The sequence below is a fragment of the Copadichromis virginalis genome, linkage group LG19 (assembly GCF_057382275.1).
Source record: "Copadichromis virginalis isolate Kocher_CV1m ecotype Utaka linkage group LG19, C_Virginalis_male_GT1.1, whole genome shotgun sequence".
Lineage (NCBI taxonomy): Eukaryota > Metazoa > Chordata > Actinopteri > Cichliformes > Cichlidae > Copadichromis > Copadichromis virginalis.
In genome coordinates, this window is record NC_140636.1 from 36,058,991 (window position 1) to 36,081,183 (window position 22,193).

At 40.6% G+C, this 22,193-nt stretch overlaps 1 protein-coding gene across 1 annotated transcript; it reads left to right on the forward strand.

Moving 5' to 3' along the window:
• Positions 1 to 13,799: 13,799 nt before the first annotated feature.
• Positions 13,800 to 21,979, forward strand: LOC146686736 (cytosolic 5'-nucleotidase 1A-like). The gene is made up of 6 exons (XM_085441913.1): positions 13,800 to 14,497; positions 16,005 to 16,172; positions 16,403 to 16,532; positions 19,264 to 19,386; positions 20,077 to 20,261; positions 21,194 to 21,979. Exons 1-6 carry the CDS (start codon positions 14,360 to 14,362, stop codon positions 21,563 to 21,565), a joined length of 1,116 nt encoding a protein of 371 aa, XP_085298039.1. The 5' UTR covers positions 13,800 to 14,359; the 3' UTR covers positions 21,566 to 21,979.
• Positions 21,980 to 22,193: the final 214 nt, after the last annotated feature.

Genomic DNA, 22,193 nt, shown 5'->3' on the forward strand with positions numbered 1-22,193 from the left:
GCATACGAACCTGAGGTCTACTGTTTGTTTTATTAAAATAGAGAAAGTTATGAGGGGCCTCTCTGTTGTGCTGATGGGCTGCTGCCCTCCAGAAACATCGCCTTTATTGTACCTGATCAAGTGTAAAATAAGGGCAGATCATTCAATTTAGCAAACAGTATCTTAACGTATTGATTCTCCTGCACAAGATGCTGGTCTACACAAGGTTGAGCTGAGGTTGTCCTTGAGACTCGTCCTTGAAGAGATTCCTGTGTGATTCTCCCCTCTGCAGTGACTGCTGCATGCTGGGCACCTGATGTGCTCTGAATTGGGTCACGCTCACACACAAATACAATCGGTATCTTTAGAACAGTCCCTTGGTTTTTTTTTTCTTTTAAAAAAAAAAAATAATAATAATAATATATATATATATATATATATATACTGTATATCTCTAAAGCAATACATAAAATGTAGACCATTCTTAACCTACATTAAAAACACTGGTCTCAAATATGTTAGCATCCTTCTATTCACCCCTTTTAAGTGGAATTCATTCTATAGTAAATTGGCCTAAAGGACGAATATGAAACTAACTTCATGCATCCAAGCTCCTGGTGATGTTGTTGCCTGGTGTGCGACCTTACCAACGAGTCTCTGCAAGCCTGAATGACTCAGGTTTGAGCTGCAGTCATTTGTTTAATAAACTCAAAGCAGGCACTTTGTTCAAGTTCAGCCTGACAGACGAGCCAGGCACACCCTGAACTCCAACCGTCTCGCACCTCACTTGGCTTTTGTTATGCCTGGAACTGGCGTTCCACCTGCCCGTGTTTATTCAACGGGTCCCGTTTTTAGTCCTGAGGGCACTGTTTTCTGGCACAGTTTAATATATATTTCCTTCACCAAGTCAACATTTGGCCTCATGAGGCTCAGTTTAACATAACTTAATACTGACTATGCTATACTTTCTTCCCAATTACCTTAAATTTCTTGAAGAAAATGGTATGTTTTGCAGGTCTCATATTTCCACACTAAGGAGAAAACAAACCAACCAGTATCTCAGTTAATGCAAACCTGAACAAACTTGTGATGGCGACCAGCTTCAGTGCACATGGCCTCTAGTTTGTTGCTTAAACTTTATTTTGCATCAGGAAGTGAAAGCAGAAATCAGATATCAGGTCTTGAGCCAGATAGGAACAACGTCTCTGTGTGTTTCCAGTTACCTTCCAACGACAAAATTCATTTAAAAATCACCTTTTCCACTTCATTTTCTAACTCCCACCAGCAACATGTAAAGTATTAAGTGCATCGTGTCGTGGATGCAAATAAAATGTTAGTTCTTGGGCAAAACATCATATCTTGAGATGCTGTTTGAGGAACTAAAACATACTGCACACGTGGGTTCCTGCAGTGCGCTATGTAGACATGAATGGTGACAAAAAAGTGTCATTTCTTACTTAAAAGGTGAAAACCATTTGCATTCCTGCTAATATTCAATGGCGTGTCCAGCGGGGTGGCCTGGGGGGGCACAGGCCACCCCCCAAACCAGACTGGCCACCCCAGGTGCCACCCCAAAGGCAAAACAATAAAATTCAATCAAATATCAAATGTCCGATTATGTTTTCACGGTGACGCTCAGATATCCGAGTGTAAGTGAATGCAGCATCGCTTCTGCGCTATGCGCATCACGTTAGCAAAGGTAGGAGAGCCAAGCGCGATAGACGGCACTGCAGGAAACAATTTTTCGGTGAAAGAAAATGAGGACAGAATAAATGTCCCGGTAAGTAATATCAAGTTTGTTGAGTTTAGTAAACTTCGGTGAAATTAGAATACCAAGGAAAAAAATAACACTTAAAGAATTATTGCAGCTGTGGAATATTTCAGACAGTATGCTACTGAGGGCAGCTAACATAAGAGTTATGAGTTATAAGATATAATCTAAGTCGTAACATTGCTGTATGGAGCTGCAGATTTGGTTGCAGGTTAACATAGCTGGACTGGCCATCGGGCATACCGGGCATATCCCCAGTGACTTATTTTTTTTATTTTTTTTGTAATGGCATGAACAATGAGAGGTGGTGGATTGGCCAGATGCAGGTCGATGTGTAGAAATAACTCCGTTGTTTGGTGGTGGCTATGACGGGGCTTCCACAGAGGCAACAGGTGGATGAGGGAAGGGGAGGCAGGAGGAGAGACCCGAAGCAGCCGCCAGTCCGAGTGTCAGGTGAACTGAACTTCAGGTAAGAAGTTATGACCTGCAGTCTATCTGGGTCAGATATAAACCAAGTTTAGGTGGAGTTTATTTTCATGTTGCTGACTTTTTACTGTCAGTTGCAATAACTCATACTGCGTTCTAGCCAGTTTGACGGAGTTTTTATACAGCTGGGTGGGTGCTATGATGTTACTGATAGTGAACTTTATTTTATTCATAAGGTTAGTAGAGTTGCCAACGGCTCCTTAAAAAAATGGAATGGTCCCTCATTCAGAGAAAATATTACGCGTTTCGTATTGAGCTGAGAAGAGACGCAGTTTGTCCCGGACTTTAGCTAGAATGGAAAAAAGACACAAAGCTGGATTTATTCTGTCTTTATGCTGCACAGCTGCCTCTTCTTCTCTCATTCTCTCCCCCTCCCTCTCCTGTTGCTACTTCAATCATGAAACTGATCAATGATCAGCTGATCGGCTTTTCTCTCTTGTTTGTTTATCGCCCACTTTGCGCCAGAAAGAGGAAACCAGCGGATGTCGCGCTAAACAACAGCAGCACGTTTAAGCTTGATCAGCTGTTGTTAGAATGTATTTAATATTAATTTCTAGTATCAGCTGATGTTTGCTGGAGCCACAGCTGTAAAGCTGCTGGTCATGATGTCTGTTTAGATATGTGGTGAGAGGGAAACATGAAGATGAAACCAGGAGATGTCCTTACTGAACCATCAGAGCTGAACAGGTGATGGAGAAACAGGTTTACCTTTTAGGTGACATGAATGAGTTGAAGTTATCAACTGTTTCTGAGAGATAAATAACACCAGGATCCTTTTTTATGTAGCTGACAGCTGGTAACTGTGCAGGGGCGGGTCTAGCAAAGTTTTGCCAGGGGGCCAGGTAGGGCATTAACAGGGAAAGGTGGGCACAAAGAAATACTTTTCTTTCTTATTCTCATTTAAAATACCTAGTTTTTATTAAATAATTATCTAAATCTTACAACCAAAGTTTTTATCTGACGTAAAATGTATAGAAATCATACATATACCAACAAGACTGTACATCACTGTCACAACAGCATTTGTTTTCATTCAAAGGCTTTATGGCTTTAATACCTGGTGGGTCGGTCTGTAGTAAAAATGCCCAATTTTTTTGTCCCAGTCCAGCCCTGCAGGTTAATACTGGCAGTGTCACCATGCCAGCTGACTGTATTTTATCATCAGCCAGTGTTGTTCTTTATCAATATTACCAAAGTTTACGATAAGGCAGCATAGAAAGTATTTACTTGCTTTCAGGTTTTATTCAAATGTTAGTCTTTTCAGTTGTTTCCCCACTTTTTTCCTGTTTCAAAATCAAACACCAGTTTGTGAGAAGATTATCTTCTTTTTTTAACAGGCAGATAAAGTTTTGCATTGGCATTGGCTAATTTGTCAATTGTTTGTTACAAATGTTCGTATTTTAATTTTCAAAAATGTTTTTGCCCAAAACATATGTGCACTATATGTCAGTAAAAATACTATGCAAATATTGATGTCCTTGAATGCTGAGTAAGCACTGACAAAGGACTGATTGTATCTCTTGTACTTTATCAACGGAGTATCTAAAAACTTTGCACCGTAGTGGTTAAAATCTCATTCTAATAAGAGTTAAAAGTGCATTTGGTTATTAGGTTTATAGGATTATTGAATTATGGTTAAGGGTTGGTAGATTTTTTTTTTTAAACATTATCTGCCAATTAAATCTGCCACCCTTCTCCAAATCTGTGCCCCTACCTGGCCCCCCCAACAAAAATTTTCTAGACACGCCACTGCTAATATTGACAGCAGACACTCTGGGCTCCAGTTTTTTTTTTTTTTTTTTTTAAAAAACAAGACTTTTCCTGAGGGAAACAATGAGGTAAGAGGATCTGATTGTCCTGCTGGATGCTCTGTGCCGCTGACGGTTAACTTGCCAGACTGGATTTTCTGGTCGTCCACATTGAGCAACGTGCCTCTCACTTTTTACAGCTGCAATTTCTCACTGTAGCCTATACGTCTTGCTCAATATCCAGTATATATAAGTGGCGAGACTTGTAGCGTACGCTGCAAATCCTCGAGAAAAGTGACAGCATCACTGCTGGTCAGGCAGTGTGTGATGTGTAAGACTAGGGTGGGACTGTGGAGAATTGATGATTTGACTGGGAGGAGGGCAGCCTTGTTTTGATTTATATCCTTGTTCTAAACCCACAGTCACACACTTGTCTTGCGAAATCTTAAATTCTCTTTTTGAGTCAATCCACTGTTTTTTGTTTTTTTTTGCTGCGACTAGGCAATGTGCAATGACAGAGCACCTGCTTGTAAGAATGAGATCTAATACTGGCGCTAACTTCTTGTCAGATGCATCAGTGCACTGCTGCACGGGAAATCCTTTGACTCAATACTGGGTAGCATTATTAAAAGGGTAAATGATTGATTCAAATTGTGTTCAAGCAGATAGGGTGAGTTTGGAGAGGAAAGGCTAGGAAAGCTGAAAGAACCCTGACAAGTTCAGAAATGATGAAACACGTATATTTGCCCATTCACCTACCAAGAAAAAGATTCCCGTTTCAATCCCAAGAAGAGGCACGAATCCCTTATTTGTTATTCAAGAAGCGCATCTGGCATTCTTAGTAAAGCCAATTCCAACATGTGGGGCCAACTGCTGTGTTAACCTCTTGTGAGTAGGACGGCAGAAAACGCACTGTAATTTACTTTATCACATACAGTTAGGTGTTAAACAATAATAATAATAATAATGGATACTTTATTGATCCCCATGGGGAAATTACTTGTTTTTCTCTGCATTTGACCCATTCACTCAGTGAAGCAGTGGGCAGCCCACTAAGCAGGCGCCCGGGGAGCAGTGTGTAGGGATGGTACCTTGCTCAGGGGTACCTCAGGGTAGCCGTTAAGTGGATTCAAACTGCCGACCTTCCGATCATGGGGCGACCACTTTACCTACTGAGCTATCCCTGCCCCACACAACGAGTCCACCTTGATTATGTGCTGCCAGTGAAAGAATGAATTTATATTTTTGACTTTATTATCTTTGGCATACATCTCGTCAGATAAAATGGCAAACAAAGAAAGAAAAAAAGAAAAAAGCAGGTAAGAACATCTTTGGCAAGTCTCCCTGATGAAAAAAAAAAGACTTGTAGTACTTGCTGCTCTGGCATTTCTTGCTGATTAACTACAGTACATGTGAATCTGGAGAGCCTCTTTTTCTTTCTTTCTTTTTTTAATGTCACTTAACCTTTAATTAAGCAACTCAGGCAGTGCATGCGTGTTCTAGGAAAGAAGTGAGAGGATCAGCTTTCGCAATTGTTAAAATCCCCTAGCTGTCACTGTGATGAATCTCTTAGCTATGCATTTTAAGAGAGAGAGAGAGAGAGGGAAACAGTCACACACACAGAGACACAGATACAGACACTGGCACATTGTGCAATATTTTCAGTGTATTATCTGGCTGTGTGACTGGCTTGACTTGTGTAGTGTGTTTATATTGCTTGTTGACACAGTGGGACAGAGGAGGAAACAAACCATGAACGCACTGCACAGGTCGTGATTGTAAGACTGGCGGCTCGTCGCTGACTTACAATAATATACAACAGTATACAATAAATGTGGTACAAAAATAATAACCTTATGATTCTGTCTTTGAGAATAAGCTGAATAATCTCCAGTCAGAGGCCCTGTGTTTAGGTTGTGCACACAGATTTTCTGAATCTTAGTTTGGTGGAAAGACGAGAAGTGGACTTATTGCCATCATTTTCTTACTCAACTCTCCGCACGCACGCACACACACACACACACACACACACACACACACACACACACACACACACGCACACACACACACACACACACACACACACCCTTCCCCTTATTCTATTTTCAAGAGGCTGACGGTCAGGGAAGATGTGGAAAACACAAGCGGGAAAAGGCGCTCATGCACACATCTGGTTGTGGGTGTACACAAAACACAGATGACCAAAATGCGCAAGGAAACTTTCGCTGCTTATTGTCCTTAATCTTTCTGCCTACTGACCCAAATTCGTCATATTTCCTGAGTGGCGATTCCACTATTCCTGGCTTCCTGTTTGTTTTTCTCACCACCCACAACACCCTCCAGAGTGAGAGCTCCCACCACCCTCTCTTTCCCCCTCCTCACCCTTTCTTCGGGTACTTATGTGTCGGATTTCTGATCTAGGTCAGTCTTCTGAGGTTCGGTTTCTCTCCTTCTCTGTGTCGCTCACACTCCCCTTTCTAAGACCATTGTTATGTAACAGCGATGATTCAGCTGGAACAGGCCCCGCGTGTTGGTTTATCCAAATGCATCTGGCCTCAGCTGAGTTGTGTCAAACCAGGTCCAACAAATGGATGTGCTCTTAAACCCAAACGAGCACACATAGGTGCTACAAGTTCCTGTGCAGCACCTGTTGTACAGCACAGCAATTCGTAAGGCTTTTGTTGTGACTCCCCGCAAGCACTTCAACTACCCTCCTCAGAAGACAGCTGATGTGTGACAAATTAACTGAAAAAAATAAGGATGCTGGGCCCCGAGAGTAGCTTTACTGTGGCTTGGTGTTCTTATTTAAAGCTATGTCAAAATTAGAGTCACACTTAGTGAACTGTCTAACAAATCACTCAAAAGTCTTCCATTTATCCTCAGCTGTGTTAACATCTGTGAGTGTGAAAACATCAGTAAACTATTCACCCTCTTATCTTTCAGTGACCCCCTCTCATTCCTCGAGAAGGGACTAATCCCACAAAGATAAAAAATGTTTAGATTCAGATAACGCAGATTGCTTGGTACTGATTTGCAGTAACAAGTACTTATGAGCGTGCCGGTTTTTTCCTTTAATTTGTCACCCATCTGCGTCTGGCCCATTGTGAGACAGCAGCATAAATTCGGGAGGGTAATAATCTAATCTAGGGTTTATCTTAATCCTGTTAGTGTGAACACTATCGCCATCTGGGCCCAGACACAGCACCACTCCGATTATAATGAAACCATCAAAAGGTCTTCGAGCTCCCACTAAAACTCTCGTCCTCGGGCGCTAATGAGTGCCCAATTTATCTCAAGCCATACGCCGATGCTAATAAAGCAGTCAATTGTCAAGATGGTTAGGAAGAGTAAAATATATTTTGTGTTAGAGGACATGAATAATGTGTTTCTGTCTCATCATCAGCTTATTTATTGTATTTAAATTTCCTTTTATTCTCAATTCTTAATTACACAGAAACAACACAGCATTGTTTCTGTGTAATTAATTCTCAAATTATGCTTTGTATTTTATTATGCTTTTTCTTGTTGTAAAGCAATTTACAACTTTGTGTTTTAAAGCTGCTCAGTTCTTCTGCTTATTATTATGGTTGTTGTTGTTCCAGTGTCTTTGGCTAAACATGGAGCTTTAAGCTTGACGATCACCACAACTACTTCCAGTTTATATGCAGAAATTAACTGAGATAAAGGAGCTAATTTGCCTCACTGTGTGTTTATAACATATTACAATAAAAACTGGTCTTAAATGCTTTGAGATTTATATAAAATCTGGTCATTGGCTGCCTATAATTTATTGTTTAGTTACTGTTTGTGTGGCTCTGTGCAGAAGCTCTAAATTTCTGGCTTGTGTTTTTAGCTGAGACTTTCCACATTTAGTTTTGCTGAGTTTGACTTCTTGATGGTTAGCTTGTAATTAACAGTGCATTGTATTTTAGAAGGCAATGAGTAAAAGGTATGTTTGTAAGGCTGCTTAACTTATTCTTTTAATACAAAAATGCTAACTTGAAGATGTGATAGACTTAAGGCTTTCAAATCTAGCACTGCTTTAGCAACCTTTTAGCTTTTTATATTAGTTTTGCAGCCGGAAAATTTGCCATTTTTGGTCATACCAAACAGCACCACATTTGGCAAAGACCAAACACAGCATATCAGCACAAACACCTCATACCAGCTGTCATGCACCGTGGTGGTGGGGTGGAGATTTGGGCTTGTTTTGGAGTTACAGGACCTGGACACCTTACAATCATTAAGACAGCCATGAACTGTTCTGTATATCAAAGTATTCTAGAGTCAGATGTGAGGCCATCTGTCCAAAAGTTAAAGCTTGGTCCAAACTGCATCATAAACAGGACAGTGATCCCCAGCACAGCAAATCTACATCAGAATGGTTGCAAAAGAAACAGAAGAAGGTGATGGCTCAGCCCAAGTCCAGGCTTCAGCCTAAGTGAAACACTCTGGTACTGCCAGATGATTCTTCCTGTTTAAAGGGAGTTTTTTCTTCCCATTATCACCAAGTGCTTGCTCATAGGTGGATGTCTGACTGCTGGGTTTTCTCTCTATTATTACAGGGTCCTTAAAATATAAAACCCTTTAAAGTTACTCTTGTTGTGATTTGGATTGTATTGATTTGAACTGTATACAGAAAACAATGTGTACAACAAAATGTAAATTTTTTCTTAAGTCAACAAAGCACAAAAAAGTCTTCTTCAGGTTGACACAAACAAAACTTCTAGTTAATATTATTGTTCCTCCTTGTCTGCTCATATGAACCTCTAAAATGACCTCCAAATGAAAACACAAGCAAATAAATACACTGATTACTTAAGTTACTGCAATGTTTATATTAATACTGTTAGTTTTACCTGTTAATCTGAAACTCACGTTCAAGATGGCAATCTGTCATGGCAGATAGTTCACTCACACATAACTTAGATACTTCAAAGTCCAGCATACCAGTACTTTTTCTATCTGGTAACTTCCCTGACTGCCAGAATCAACTTCCTCTACTCTTAAAACCACTTAAAAAATAAAAGTCTTATGCTTTTAAAATTAAGTGAAACAATCTTGAAACAATGTTCAGAGGAGGTGCGGTCAGTCAAGAATCTTAGGAGTATGTTCAAACCTGTAGCCACTGCTGGGGGGGCTTCACACACAGAGAAGCAACACACAGCTAGCGCTGCTCTCTCAGCAAACTGCCAGCTTTTGTCAGCCAGCAGATGTTCCATTGTTTGGCTCAGTGGTGTAGGGTTGCCTCAGTTAAAGTTGGGACACTTGCTGCATCTTTTGAATTTAGCCCCATTGAGTGCCATCAACCCCTCCCAACCCCCCCTTCACCCAAAAGCTACTCAGAGAGGGGCTTTACCCCTCCCCTCTGTCCCCTTTAACCCCCCGACAGACCTCATAGTTGTTGTCCCGCAACCGCAACTCCCACCACCACCACTACAACTTTTACCCTCCCCTCTCCCCAGGTCCTTGGGTCAGACCCCTACCCCCGACACACAAAGGCCAATTTATTGACCAGTTACTGCAAAGCGAGGCTGATGCAGGGCGTTTTTGCATCAGTATACCTTTAAAGTGCTCGAATGCAAATGCACACACATCCAAGGACACATATAAGTACTCTAGGTCTGCATTATCAGATGGCAAAGGTGCAGAAGCGTCTGTTCGTTTTGCATAGTTACAATTCCTTCTTTTCAACTGCAAGGCATGACAGTCAGTGACTGCTGTTGTCAGAGAGGTCTATAGTGTCCACCTCTGAGGAGATTATGCAATAATGAATGCCCTGTTTTTCCCTTTCACGCTATAAGCCTGCGTGTGTGTTCTTGTGAAAGACAGAGAAACCTAGGAAACACATGAGCAGCGCAGACTTCCTGTTTTTGTGAAGAACCCATTGGAGAAGGCAGGAAGTGAGGGGAACTGCTGCTATGTATTTTTTTTCTCACAACATAAAGGTAGATGTGTTTAATTAAATGGCAAGGAATTAGGATAGGGATATGGAGTACATTGTGGTCCCTTTTAGTGATCTATGTCACCATTTCAGCATACAGCCCGGGCCCTTTAGCGTGATTGTGTGAGCTTTCTTGTGCGCAATAACAGTATAGAATAGAATAGAATAGAATAGAATGCCTTTATTGTCACTATACAGTTGTACAATGAGATACAGAGCATCTCCTCCTCAGTGTAAACATGCTGGGGGGGGGGGGGGGGGGGGGTACAGTTCTGCAGCGCTATGTACATATGGACAGTGTTAACATAGGGAAAAACATATATATATATATATATATATATATACATATATATATATATATATATAAAATGTACAATATACAAGCCGTAAGTAATATGTAATAAATAGTGTTATGTATATACAGTTGAGTTATTGCACATAGAATTGGTATAAATAGTGTATGTATTTGCACGTGTGTGTGGCCGTGTGTTTTTGAAATATAAATTAAGGAGGAAGCTAAAACCAAATAAAACCCCAGTAAGAACAAAGAATCCAGTGCTGGTGAACATGCCTGAGTGGCTGCTTTCAAGGACTGATTAAGGTTATAATAGTCATCTGGCTTGCCTCAAGCCTTCAGGCTGTGTGTTTTAGGGGGGGGGGGGGGGGGGGGCTGATAAGGAGTGAGGGTTAAGGGGGGGGGGGGGGTGGAGGGGTGGTCGGTGCTTCTACTCTCTTTGTTCTGCCCTGCTCCACTCATGCCTTCTCTTTGTCTCCACCCACTAAAGGACCTTTATCTCTATTGCAGTCTCGCGCCAAAAAGGGAGGTGGAGCTGCATGTTGCTTCTTCTTCTGCTTCTTCTTTAGCCTTCTTCCTTTCTGTTTGTCTTTTACGGTGTATCTGATTTTGCAGGATAAATGAAGGTACAGAGTCCAGTCAGTGCAATCCCAGACTCCCTCTTTATTCCTATTTATAGTGTTTCTGTGTCCTTGTTAACATTTCCCGCCACTACAGGGTGCATCAGGCGGGGAGTGGTTTAACAGCCGGTATGAAGAAAGGCTGGCTCTTGTGAGCCTCAGGCCAAATGCTGGCGTTATTCAAATCAACTTGGTGGGTGCGGCCCAACTGTCTCCGTGTCCTGTTAACCCCCTAAGAGTTTCAGGCTATAACACAAAGGCGAATATAATTGTAGGCTCAGGGATTTGCTTCTTAAATGGCAAAAACATCAGTGATGTTGTGCAGATAGCACAACTGCAATTTTTACACAATTACAACTAATAGGAAAGATGCTGATATAGTTTTGTTAACATATACCCTTTTATTGCTCCTGATACTCATGCACGCTGCCGTATGCAAAGCTTTATTGTCACATTTTACTGGGTTTTCTTTTATCTAACATTTGGTCTTATATTTGGGGTTATTTTTCTTTTATTATTTGTTAGAAAATAATAATAGCAGCAAGGACTGAAAAGTTTAAATGTTTTAAGACAGCAGTGTACTACAGTTTAACAACTTCCTCTCTCACACTTGCAAAGTTTCTATTTCACGTCCTCTGTTTACAGCCCCGTAAAAGATGGAGCTGTGAAGTAGTCAGAACATGCAGAGAGTCACAACCAAGCCTCTACTACACTCTAGTGGATGTAAGTGTCACATGCAAAAAAAAAGAAAAAGAAAAAAAGAGTGATGCTGCTGACTCCTCTGCACTTATTTGTCTTTTCCAAATCAGTTCTAGTGCTGAGCCAGGGGCACAGGCCTCCCACAGCTTTGTGACATGGTGTGTTATCCTGCTGGAAGCAACCATCAAAAGACGTGCACTTTGGTCATACGATCAGCAAGCTGTGGCATGTTTAAACAACACTTAATTGGTACTAAAGGCCCTGCAGTGTGCACCAGACTGAACTGTTGATACAGTGCAGAATGGATCCATACTCACTCATGCTGTTTGACTTACTGTTGCCTTCCTTCCTAGCTTTTGTGGCCTTTCCCCTCCAGCCTCTTGTATTGACAAGACATTTTCATGTTTTCATTTTCTTTGTTGTCTGTAAACTTTAAAGATGGCTGTGGAAAAATCCCAGTAGAGAAGCAGTTTCTGAGATACTCAGACCAGCCAGCAAACGTGTCACACTCAAAGTCTTCCCCTGAGCTGATGCTCATTCTGAGAATGTCGTCTTGTTCATGTCTACATGTCTAAATGGATTAAATTGCTGCCATGAGGTTCACCTGTTTTGCCTGTATTGTGTTGTGCTGACATGCAGCTGAACAGGTGTACCTAACAAAGTGAACATTACTGGTGGAAATGTGTGAGACCACTTCTAGATTAGACATCATCATTTGGAGCAGAAAAGAGGCATTAACACCTCAAAAAGGCATACCAGTGTGAACTACAAATTTATGCCAGAATCCACAGGTCTGTGATTTCCTCCTCACTGTTTGAACAAATAGGTTGTAAATAATTTCAAGCTGATGCAAAACATACTTTCCTTCCTGCCTGCCTGAAAATTTGCATAAATGTACATTGTTAATAATACAACAAATCTGTGTATTAATAATTAATCAAAGCTGCTGTATGAAACTAAAAATGCAAAGCTAAACTTCAGAAAAAAACAAACAAATACAATAATAGAAATTATGAACTGAATCAACAGTGTCAGATTTGTATTTCTTACATCTCCTCATTTTGAACACTTACTTCTTCACTTGCTCTCTAACATATCTACTGACAGTGCAAATATCTAAATGAACACATATTTATCTGATGCTACACACACACACACACACACACACACACACACACACACACACACTGAGCCAAAAAAATCCATTAGTTGTCTTCAATCCATAATAGTAATCCAGAGAATCAACAAAAGCTCTTTGTGTCTGGTACGTGGAGGAGCGTGTGTGGTCACAGCTACACATATATTATCCCGTCGGGGAGCATAATCATGTGAGCTGCTGTATTGGGAAGATAAGTGTAATCAACCCTGATCTGCAGCTTTATGCAATTTGGTTGTCAGTTCCTGTAAAATATAACACACATTTAACCCAGACAGACACACACACACACATTTAAGATTTGTATGTGTATGTGGTTAAAAATATGTGCATGTGGTTTTTTTTAAGTCAGCAGTCAGTCTTTGTTGCCTTTGTATATTGCTCGTAGATATTTAAAACAGCCATGATGCATGTTGTATCCAATAGGAGTCTGATAGGATGCGGGTCTGTTTTACTCCTTGCATGGGCGTCTGCTCAGTATCGTTTTCCCAGAAACATCTTTAGCTGCTGAATTGCCTGTTTGCTGTGATGAAAGCCCAGCTAACACTATTAATAATGCATTCATGTTCTTCAAAGCACGACATGCACTTTCATCTTTGTTTCCTGCATCACCTGCCTGTTCCTCTGACTGATGTCAGTGTTTTGTTGGGAGGCGGGCTGCACTGCCTCTTGTGTCCACACAGCCAATCAGCTCTAGATGTTGTGCTGGAGTCCCAGCCTGTCTGACTCTGTGGCCGTTGCTTGGAAACTGCGACCATGGCTTTGTAATTCAATCCAAGGAAACATCCTCAAGGGATTAAATGGGAAGGAGGCAAGGAGGCATTATTTGTAAAAGCATGGGGGAGAGTAAATGACCCAGGATGGACTCGATTTCTCACACTGCTGAACAGGAGCAGGAAATGTTAGTGGTGAGTGGAAAGCACATGGGATGCAATGTGCATAATTACTCTTGCAGTTAAATCTAATATAATAATAAAATGCACTAATAATAATAACAACAATAATTATTATTATAATCACAGCCCTAATCATAGCTGTAATGTTGTACTCTGTGTTATGTCAGATCTCTACATCTCTAGGCAAGGAGGGCTATATTTCAAGCATTGTGACACATCCCTCCTCTGACACACCAGCGTGCTCTGTCCAATAGGCAGCAACAAGCAGTTGCCACACACTTTCTCACGTGCTGTAGTACTGCTCCAGGAAGTTAGACACTGAAAGGGTTAACAAAGAGGAGGAGGATGCAAAATGGTTTGAAGTCAGTAATGTGTGTGTGAGAGAGGAAAGAGAAGCAAGGAAGAGCTGAGGAAGGAATGTCCTAACACGCGTGATGCTAGAGACAAAAAGGGAAGTGCTTGCAGCTCGAATTCAGCCCTTTTCCTGAATCTCTCTCCATCCTCGTCCTGCAACCTCTCCCTGCTGCTCCGGCCTTATTAGAGCTACATTATAGCTAAGTGGCTCTGCAGCTGCAGCAATCAGGCTGATCTCATCTCTTGAGTGCAGCAAGACTGAATTCAAATTCTAAATGTGTGAGAGTGAGTGAGGACTTTGTTGGGAACTCCTGCCAGAGAGAGAGAAGGGGACTAATAAAGTGAGCCATCGAGGGGAAACGCTAGGGCTCAGTGTGGTCCTGGAGGAGAGTGGCGAACCACAGAGGTAAGATGAGTCTAAACAACGGCCAAAGTCTGAATGTCGGCGGACAAGATTTCACCAAGAATGGAGGCAACAGCAGCCGAGCCCCTTGGGAAGATGCGAGGACAGTTTTGAGGCCCTCGACCCCCACCAGGAAACCTAAATCAGTGAGTATCTATACAGCCTTTTGTTTACAGTATCCATTTACACTTACAGAACGGGTACTATTAATTATACAACGCAAAAGGAGATTCTCCTTGCACATAATTCAAGTTAAAATTAAAGCGTGACAATTGTACTCTTATTTATCAGCCAAGGCAGATTCATGTTCACTATTCTTGCCTGTAGTGTCAAAGAGTTATGTCATCTTATGGATGACAAATGACAGAGTGCAGACACACAGAGCCACTCAACATTCTCAAAACCAGGGGGAGGGTTGAAACAGGTCTGCAATGCATCATTTATAGCTTTGGGTTAACTGAAAATAAAAGCACATAACAATGTAGTTCAGTGAAACAGGATAGTATAGGAGGCATGGCGTGGCTGTATTGTGTTGCCTGGAGACTGAGCGAGGTACAGATGGGTCTTGTTTCGGGTCAGTAAAGTGACCTCATTTGGACTTTTTTTCTGGAGGGGAAGAATCGAAATTTCACCCTGCCAGGTCGAAGTCATCAACGGTGATGACCTCAGCCTTAGCGCTAACCCTAATCTTTGCAATCATAATATACAGTTCTGTCTGTGAAGGTTCTCAGTCATCCAGGTCATCGTAGTCAAAGGAGCTTGCAAAGAAAAGCGTCTGGACTTCTTTAAGTTACTTGAAGACTCTGGCTGATTGGGACCCACACCCAGTTTCACACCTTGGCTCAGGCGATTAGAGGATCATCAGGGGGTCCTTTTGTCCCTCTGTGGGGGGTTACTCCCACAGGGTTTATATCTGGGACTCTCCACCATTTGACCTTAGAACTGAAGAAGCTTCTCGGATGAGAGGTGAAACGTCTTCAAGCAACTTAAAGAAGTCCAGACGCTTTTCTTTGCAAGCTCCTTTGAATATACAGTTCTGTTTTTTTTGCTTTCTTCCAAAACATAGATGAAGATTCAGAACTTACAGGGTTAAAAACTGAAACACCTAAAACTTAAAGCGCATTAAGAACACAAAGAATTGTCTAACCTGGGAATCTGACAGAAATATGTCCTGATTCGATTAATACTTTTTAAGTAGTCTGAATATTTTTCATCCTGTGGATTTCTTCGTGCTGTCAATTAAATAAAAGGGTGTGACAGCATATTTCTAAGTTTAGTGGACTCATAAACACCAAAGTATTTACACAAAAGGAAACCTTTCAGATTATGCAAGCAATTTAAACGCCTCAGCCTTTAAAGAGTTAACAGGTGTCAGCCCTTCTGGTGTTTGGACCTACACTATCAGGCTCTGAGGAAAGTATGTTATATCATGCTGTCACTTCTATTCTGTCACATCAGCTCACTCAGTTTATCTACTGTTGCATGCCAGGCAAGGTCAATAACATAAAGGTTTCATCAGGATCTTGTGCATGTTCTTATAAAATTATAATGTCCCTTGTGCCTACGTTCAAGAAAAAAAATACAGCTCTCTACCCAACTGGGTAACAATCTCAGCTCCTCTCATTCAGAATGCTCCTTTCATTCACGCTCCAGCCAAAGCCTGAAAATGCCATCACCATCGCCGTGTCATCTCGAGTCCTCTTCAACATGGAGAAGGAGCAGCAGATCTATGAACAGCAAGGCATGGAAGAGTACATCAAGTACCAAGTGGAGCACGAAACGGAGCCGTTCAGCCCCGGACCTGCTTTCTCCTTTGTCAAGGTCAGAGACTGGGAAGGCAAAGAGCTGGAGAAACAAGCACACACACACATGCACACTAACGCAGAGAGAGATTCACTGTTGTCAGTGTTAGGTCGTGTCTCCGGAGGCGGTGGATGAATACAAACCACAACCACAAACCCACTCAAACACATTCACACGTTTCCATCCCACTGCGGGGATACAGAATTACCCTGTTTGTATAACTGAAACCTGTCTGCTCGTGTTCCCAGGCTCTGGAGGCTGTGAACGCTAAACTGAGGGAGCTTTACCCAGAGAGCGAGGAGCTCTTTGATGTTGTGCTCATGACCAACAACCACGCAAATGTGGGCCTAAGACTCATCAATACCATTAATCACCACCGTGAGTTCCAGGGGCATCTGGGTGACATGTCCTTTTATCTGTTCTCTTCAGCAGTTGTCTTTTTAATTAGACCTTTAAAGGCGCAACATGTAGAATTTATATGTTGTTATGGCATTTTTTAAATTATTTGGTTACATAACCTTTCATTATACATAAAAAGTATTGGTCCACACCTTTTAATCTTTTAATTCAGGTGTTTTCAGTCCCATTGCCACAGGTGTTGTAAAATCAAGCACATAGCCACGCAGCCTGCCTTTACATTTGTGAAAGAATGGGTTGTTTTAAAGAGCTCAGTGAACTCGTGCGTGGTGCTGTAAGAGGATGCCACCATTGCAAGAAATCAGTTGATGAAATTTCTTAACTTTTAGATATTCCACCATCAACTGGAAATGGTATTATTACAAACCAGATGTTTTCAGGAACTGAGACACAAAGTAGCAGACCATGAAAAGCTACACAAGTGGATTCGCTGAGTGTTGAGGGGTATAACTGTGTAAAAGTCACCAGTTCTCTGCTGATTCTGCCAGAATTAAAACCTCCTCTGTCATTTTCAGCTTCATGCCATAAGCAGCTCCTGTACATGTATTCTAGTAGTCTTGTCCATATGTTGTACCTACAGAAAAAGACAAAAAAATAAAAAAAATAAAATAAGAATATGGTATTAATAGATAAAATTCATTAGAAAGTATTCCATTACGTTGTTTCCCCTAAAAAAAAATCTAAAAAAAGTCAAAATGCGTGTCAATTTATTAATTTTTAATCAAACATTTCATATTTTCAAGGTAAATGAGCAATTTAAAAACTCACTGTAATATCTTAAGAAAGTGGTGTAAATAAAGTAGAAATATGATTGTTGATAATTTCTACAGAGCAGTCATGAAAAAGCAAGCACAAACAGTTGATCAGCATTTTGGGAAAGATTAAGGTTTGCTTTTATGTAGATACAACATTTAATATACATCTGAAGCTCACAGGATTCAAACAATAGATAATACAGAAGAGCTGGACAGAGCCACCATAATATTACCTATTGGCATGTGTTTTGAAACCCTTACTAAAGTGTTACCTGTATCTAGTAGCTTGACCATATTTGGATGTGGGTAGAATGCTAATGAGCTTGTTAACTTAGCATTCTTAGCTTAGACAACATGTACTGTTTGAGGGCCATGCACAGATGCAGACTAATAAAATAACCGCTACAAACAATCAACATAGCGACCATCATATCACTTCCTGGTTTGTGATGCATCATTATAAAGCCTCAACTGGATCAATGCAGGGCGCAGATCTGACTGTGAAACTGCACACTTGCTGGCTAAAGAGTTGTGACTGACATTTCATTAGCTAATGATTTTGAGCATACCCTGGATAATCCTTCTTTCTGAAACACAGATTTAGCAAAAAAATAACAAAAACTGACTTTTTGTTTTATTCCACATGATTGTAACAAGTAACTGGAGCCACTGAGCCCTTAACAAATACACCCTTAAAATACATTTGAGAATTTTATGCCTAGCTCTTTATAAAAACTGAACTTTGAACTTTGGTATTGACTCATATTCTTCTCCAGCTGCTCTCCACAGCTGGCCGCCTCTGTTCCCACACTGTCAGTTATTTTATGACCCAAGTCCTTCCCAGGTCACACAGGCACACAAGTGTGCTCACAGACTCTCCTCAAGGCATTGCAGTATCCTCTGTTGACTAAATAAAAGGAAAAAGGACGGATAGAAAGAAAGAGAAGAGGAAAAGAACTGACTGTAATCTAAGAATCTCTTGTAATGTGAGGCTTCACTATTTAACCGAAGCCCCTTTTGTTTATTTCTTGGTTGAAGCGTGTCAATAGACTTCCACTCGGCTCAGTTTAAGGAGTCACTCGAGCCACACTGGATGAATAGAGACTAACAGTGGTTATAGTGGGATGTTTCTCATGATCCCAGTAACATAGTATGACCCCAATAATAAGTGGTGAGAGTTTGGGTCCTGGCTCTTTAGCACCCCATTACCATACTCACTTAAGAAAATCACAAAATCATGGCACTTTCCTTCTTTTCCCGGCTCTGCCTCCTCTGGATATTTTCTGCAACTAAATGTTAAGTAAAAGTGACCATTTTAATCATGTCCAGCTCCATTATTAAATTATTGGTTTTCATTAAAGTAGCATTGTTTGTATAATTAATGGAAACCCCTCACTTCTGCCCGCTTTAACAAATAGTCCAGGTTCCTGTGAAGTTGAATTCATAGCATTGTATTGGTGTCTGTTTGCATAGGTATTTGGTTATGCAGAGTTAAGGATTAAATATGCAACCTGCGCTACATCCATGCAATCCTTCAGAAGCTGACAACTAGTAAACCCACAAGGGTTACACTGTGCATCGATAGATTGTTGACTGATTAAAAGTTCAGTTGAACAGCCCGGTGGAGTTCACCATGATGGGAAAGAAGCAAGAAAAAATTACGAATAATAAAAAAGTAGCATAATAATCATAAACACTGACTACAGTGGGTAGTTTGATTGTTTTGCTAGTGTCCTGCAAAATGTCTTTTTGAAACACAATTATCTCCCCCTGGTGGCTTTTAAAAATAATGCAACTTTAAGGGACACACCTCTGGATATATTCCAGAGGAAGTACACACATATGTGTGTGTGTGTGTGCGTGTCCGTGTGTGAATTTATCATCTGTGATCAGTGTTACTGACTGCCTCCTTAGCTTTTGATTTCTCCTTTCTGCAGAGCTGTTTATTGAGCGCTTCTGTATGACTGGAGGAAACAGTCCCATAGGATACTTGAAGGCCTATCACACTAATCTTTACCTGTCTGCTGACCCTGTCAAGGTTCGTGAAGCTCTGGCAGAAGGTGAGTACACAGCCTGCTTCTATTACTGACTCCTAAACAAAGTCCCTTAAAAAATGAAAAAAAGTAAGTGCCAGTCTCTGTGGTGTGATAACACAGGTCTGCAAAAAACAGAAAAAAAGATTCAGCTGCATGGGATATTTTTGGTAAATTTGATGTTTTTTAGAGTTTTGAATCCATTTCCCTTCATCACATACAGTTTTTTCTTTTTTACAAAAACACAATTTTTCTGAAATTCCTTATTTTTCCCTATGAACAAAATAAACCTGTTGGGACACCAGTGTGCATGCATGAACCATGTATGCAGCCTGTTACAGTTAATATTCTCATGTCTGTAATATTTCTTGTCAATATTCTTGATATTTATAATTGTCTCACTCTCAGAACGGTTAAATTAATATAAGAAATCATTATTGGATATGTTTTTTTTTTACTCAAGTATAGGATACCAGATTTCAGTTAAAAAGGGGAAATTTTCACTTAAATACACTAAAAACGTGAGTTTTGCAAGAAAAACCTGACAAGATGGAATTTAAATAATATTTTTCCCGGTTTCAATTGGTAAAAATCCATAAGAAACAGTAAAAAAAAGAAAAGAAATCCTATGTAGTTTTTTGGTTGCAGACCTGTATAATCAGTGTCCATGTATACAGCTAATTTTCAAAGATAACCGCTGTCAAATATGTGACCCAGGTATAGCAGCAGCCATCATGTTTACTCCGGAGAAGATGAAGGAAGTGTCGGACACTCAGCTCCGTGTTGCCTTTGATGGAGATGCCGTCCTCTTCTCAGATGAGTCTGAGCGGATTTGCAAGGCCCATGGACTGGACAAGTTCTTTGAGCACGAGAAGGCGCATGAAAACAAGCCTCTAGACCATGTACAGTATACACAGCGAGACATTTTTCCATTGGAGAATGATAGGAAGGGACACCAAAAGTCAAATAACACTCTTATTTCTTATAGAATTACACCTACCTACAACAGCCACCCAAATTCCCAAAAAGTTGGAAAGCTGTGTAAAATGTAAATGAAAATCAAAATCTCCACATTGTTTCACCACTGAAAACATGCAATTTTTAAAGTGAGACATTTTACTTTTATGGAAAACAGCTTATTTTGAGTTAGATGGCAGTAACTTGTCTAAAAAAAGTTGTGAAGATGGCAAGAAAAGTCTAGAAAAGTGCGCAATGGACAAGGCTGAAAATCATTACAGGATATGAATGATCCTTAGGCAAGTGGCACTGCATTAAAAACAGACATGATTCTGTCATGAAAATCATTGCATGGGGTCAGGAATGCTTCCAGAAATCGCTGTCTGTGAACACAGCTCACCGTGTCATCCACAGAAAGCACACAAAGACGAAGCCATATGTGAACAGTGATCTCTAAACACCACTGTTCTGTGTACCGTGCATCATGAAATGAAAAACATGACAAGAATCTTACATCCAACAAGAATTGGACACCATTCCTCTTCCAAAAGCCCAGCGGCTGTTCTCCTCAGTTCTCAGATGTTTACAGATCGTTATTGAAAGAAGAAAGGATTTTGCGCAGTTGGGCCTGTCCCAGCTTGGATTTTTGTTTCTCAGTTTAAACATCTAATACAAAATATGGTTTTCAGAGATTTGCAAATCGTTGGATGTTCCTTCTTTTTGCTTACATTTTACACAGTGTAAAATTAAATCCGCTTGTAAAATCGACACATTGAGCTCAGTTGGCCTGAATTCAGTTGTAGTGTGTCTAACATGTAGTGAGTCACGTATACGTGCAGAAAGATTAACATTCATGAATCTGTTCTTCTTTCTGCAGGGGCCACTGAAGGGCTTCCTGGAGGTTTTAGGAAAGCTCCAGAAAAAGTTTTACGGCAAAGGTCAGCGGATGGACTGCCCCATCCGGACCTACCTCGTGACAGCTCGGAGTGCAGCCAGTTCTGGTACCAGAGCCCTAAAAACACTGCGCTCCTGGGGTCTGGAGATCGATGAAGCTCTCTTTCTTGCCGGCGCGCCCAAAGGCCCAATGCTGGAGAAGATCAGGCCACATATCTTCTTCGATGACCAAATGTTTCACGTGGAGGGGGCAGCAGAAATGGGAACAGTGGCATGCCACGTGCCATATGGGATCGCTCAGAGAGTAGTAAAAAAGGGAACAAAGGACAAAGAGACTCCTAATGCATCCAAATAGCTGAGGTATCACTGTGCAGGAGCACAGCATACAGGGGCATTTACCTTCGGCTTTCATGATTTTACTACTGGAAGAAGTACGCTGTCCTGGATTAACAGTGCAGTTAGTTAATGCAATATCATAGAATTAAAAATATATATGTTAATATTTATCAAAACATTTATTTTTCGCTAACACGTGATTATTGTTATCAGTAAATAAAAAAATTACAGGTTGTATCAAATGGCTTTATTAATTAATCTTATTGATTTATATTAAGATATCAAACAGACATGTTTGATATGTTTATCAAACATGTTCATCAAACAGGGGGCGGCATCAGGGGCATGGGCAAATGTTTATGTTGCCAGGATATAAAAAAATCTTAACTATATAACAGGGATTGCTGTTGAAAATGCTGTTAACATTTTTTTTTAATAAAACATAATAAAACACAGAATTTATTGACAGAATAAAGAATGAACTTTCCACAAAGGGATTCTAGTCAACATGAATTCATCATCAGCTCATTCTGTTCTACTAAATCTGAATAAATGATTCAGGCACCATTATTACAAGTCATTAGTTATAAAACCCTTAATCATGAAGATTTCCTATTATAACCTGGTGCTTAAAGTGGTATTTTAAT

Excerpts from the sequence above, each read along its gene's own strand:
- LOC146686736 (XM_085441913.1), top strand. The coding sequence starts at position 14,360 with ATGAGTCTAAACAACGGCCAAAGTCTGAATGTCGGCGGACAAGATTTC. Across the intron at positions 16,173-16,402 it reads CTGCTTTCTCCTTTGTCAAG|GCTCTGGAGGCTGTGAACGC; the intron begins GTCAGAGACTGG and ends TCGTGTTCCCAG. Across the intron at positions 19,387-20,076 it reads TCGTGAAGCTCTGGCAGAAG|GTATAGCAGCAGCCATCATG; the intron begins GTGAGTACACAG and ends TATGTGACCCAG.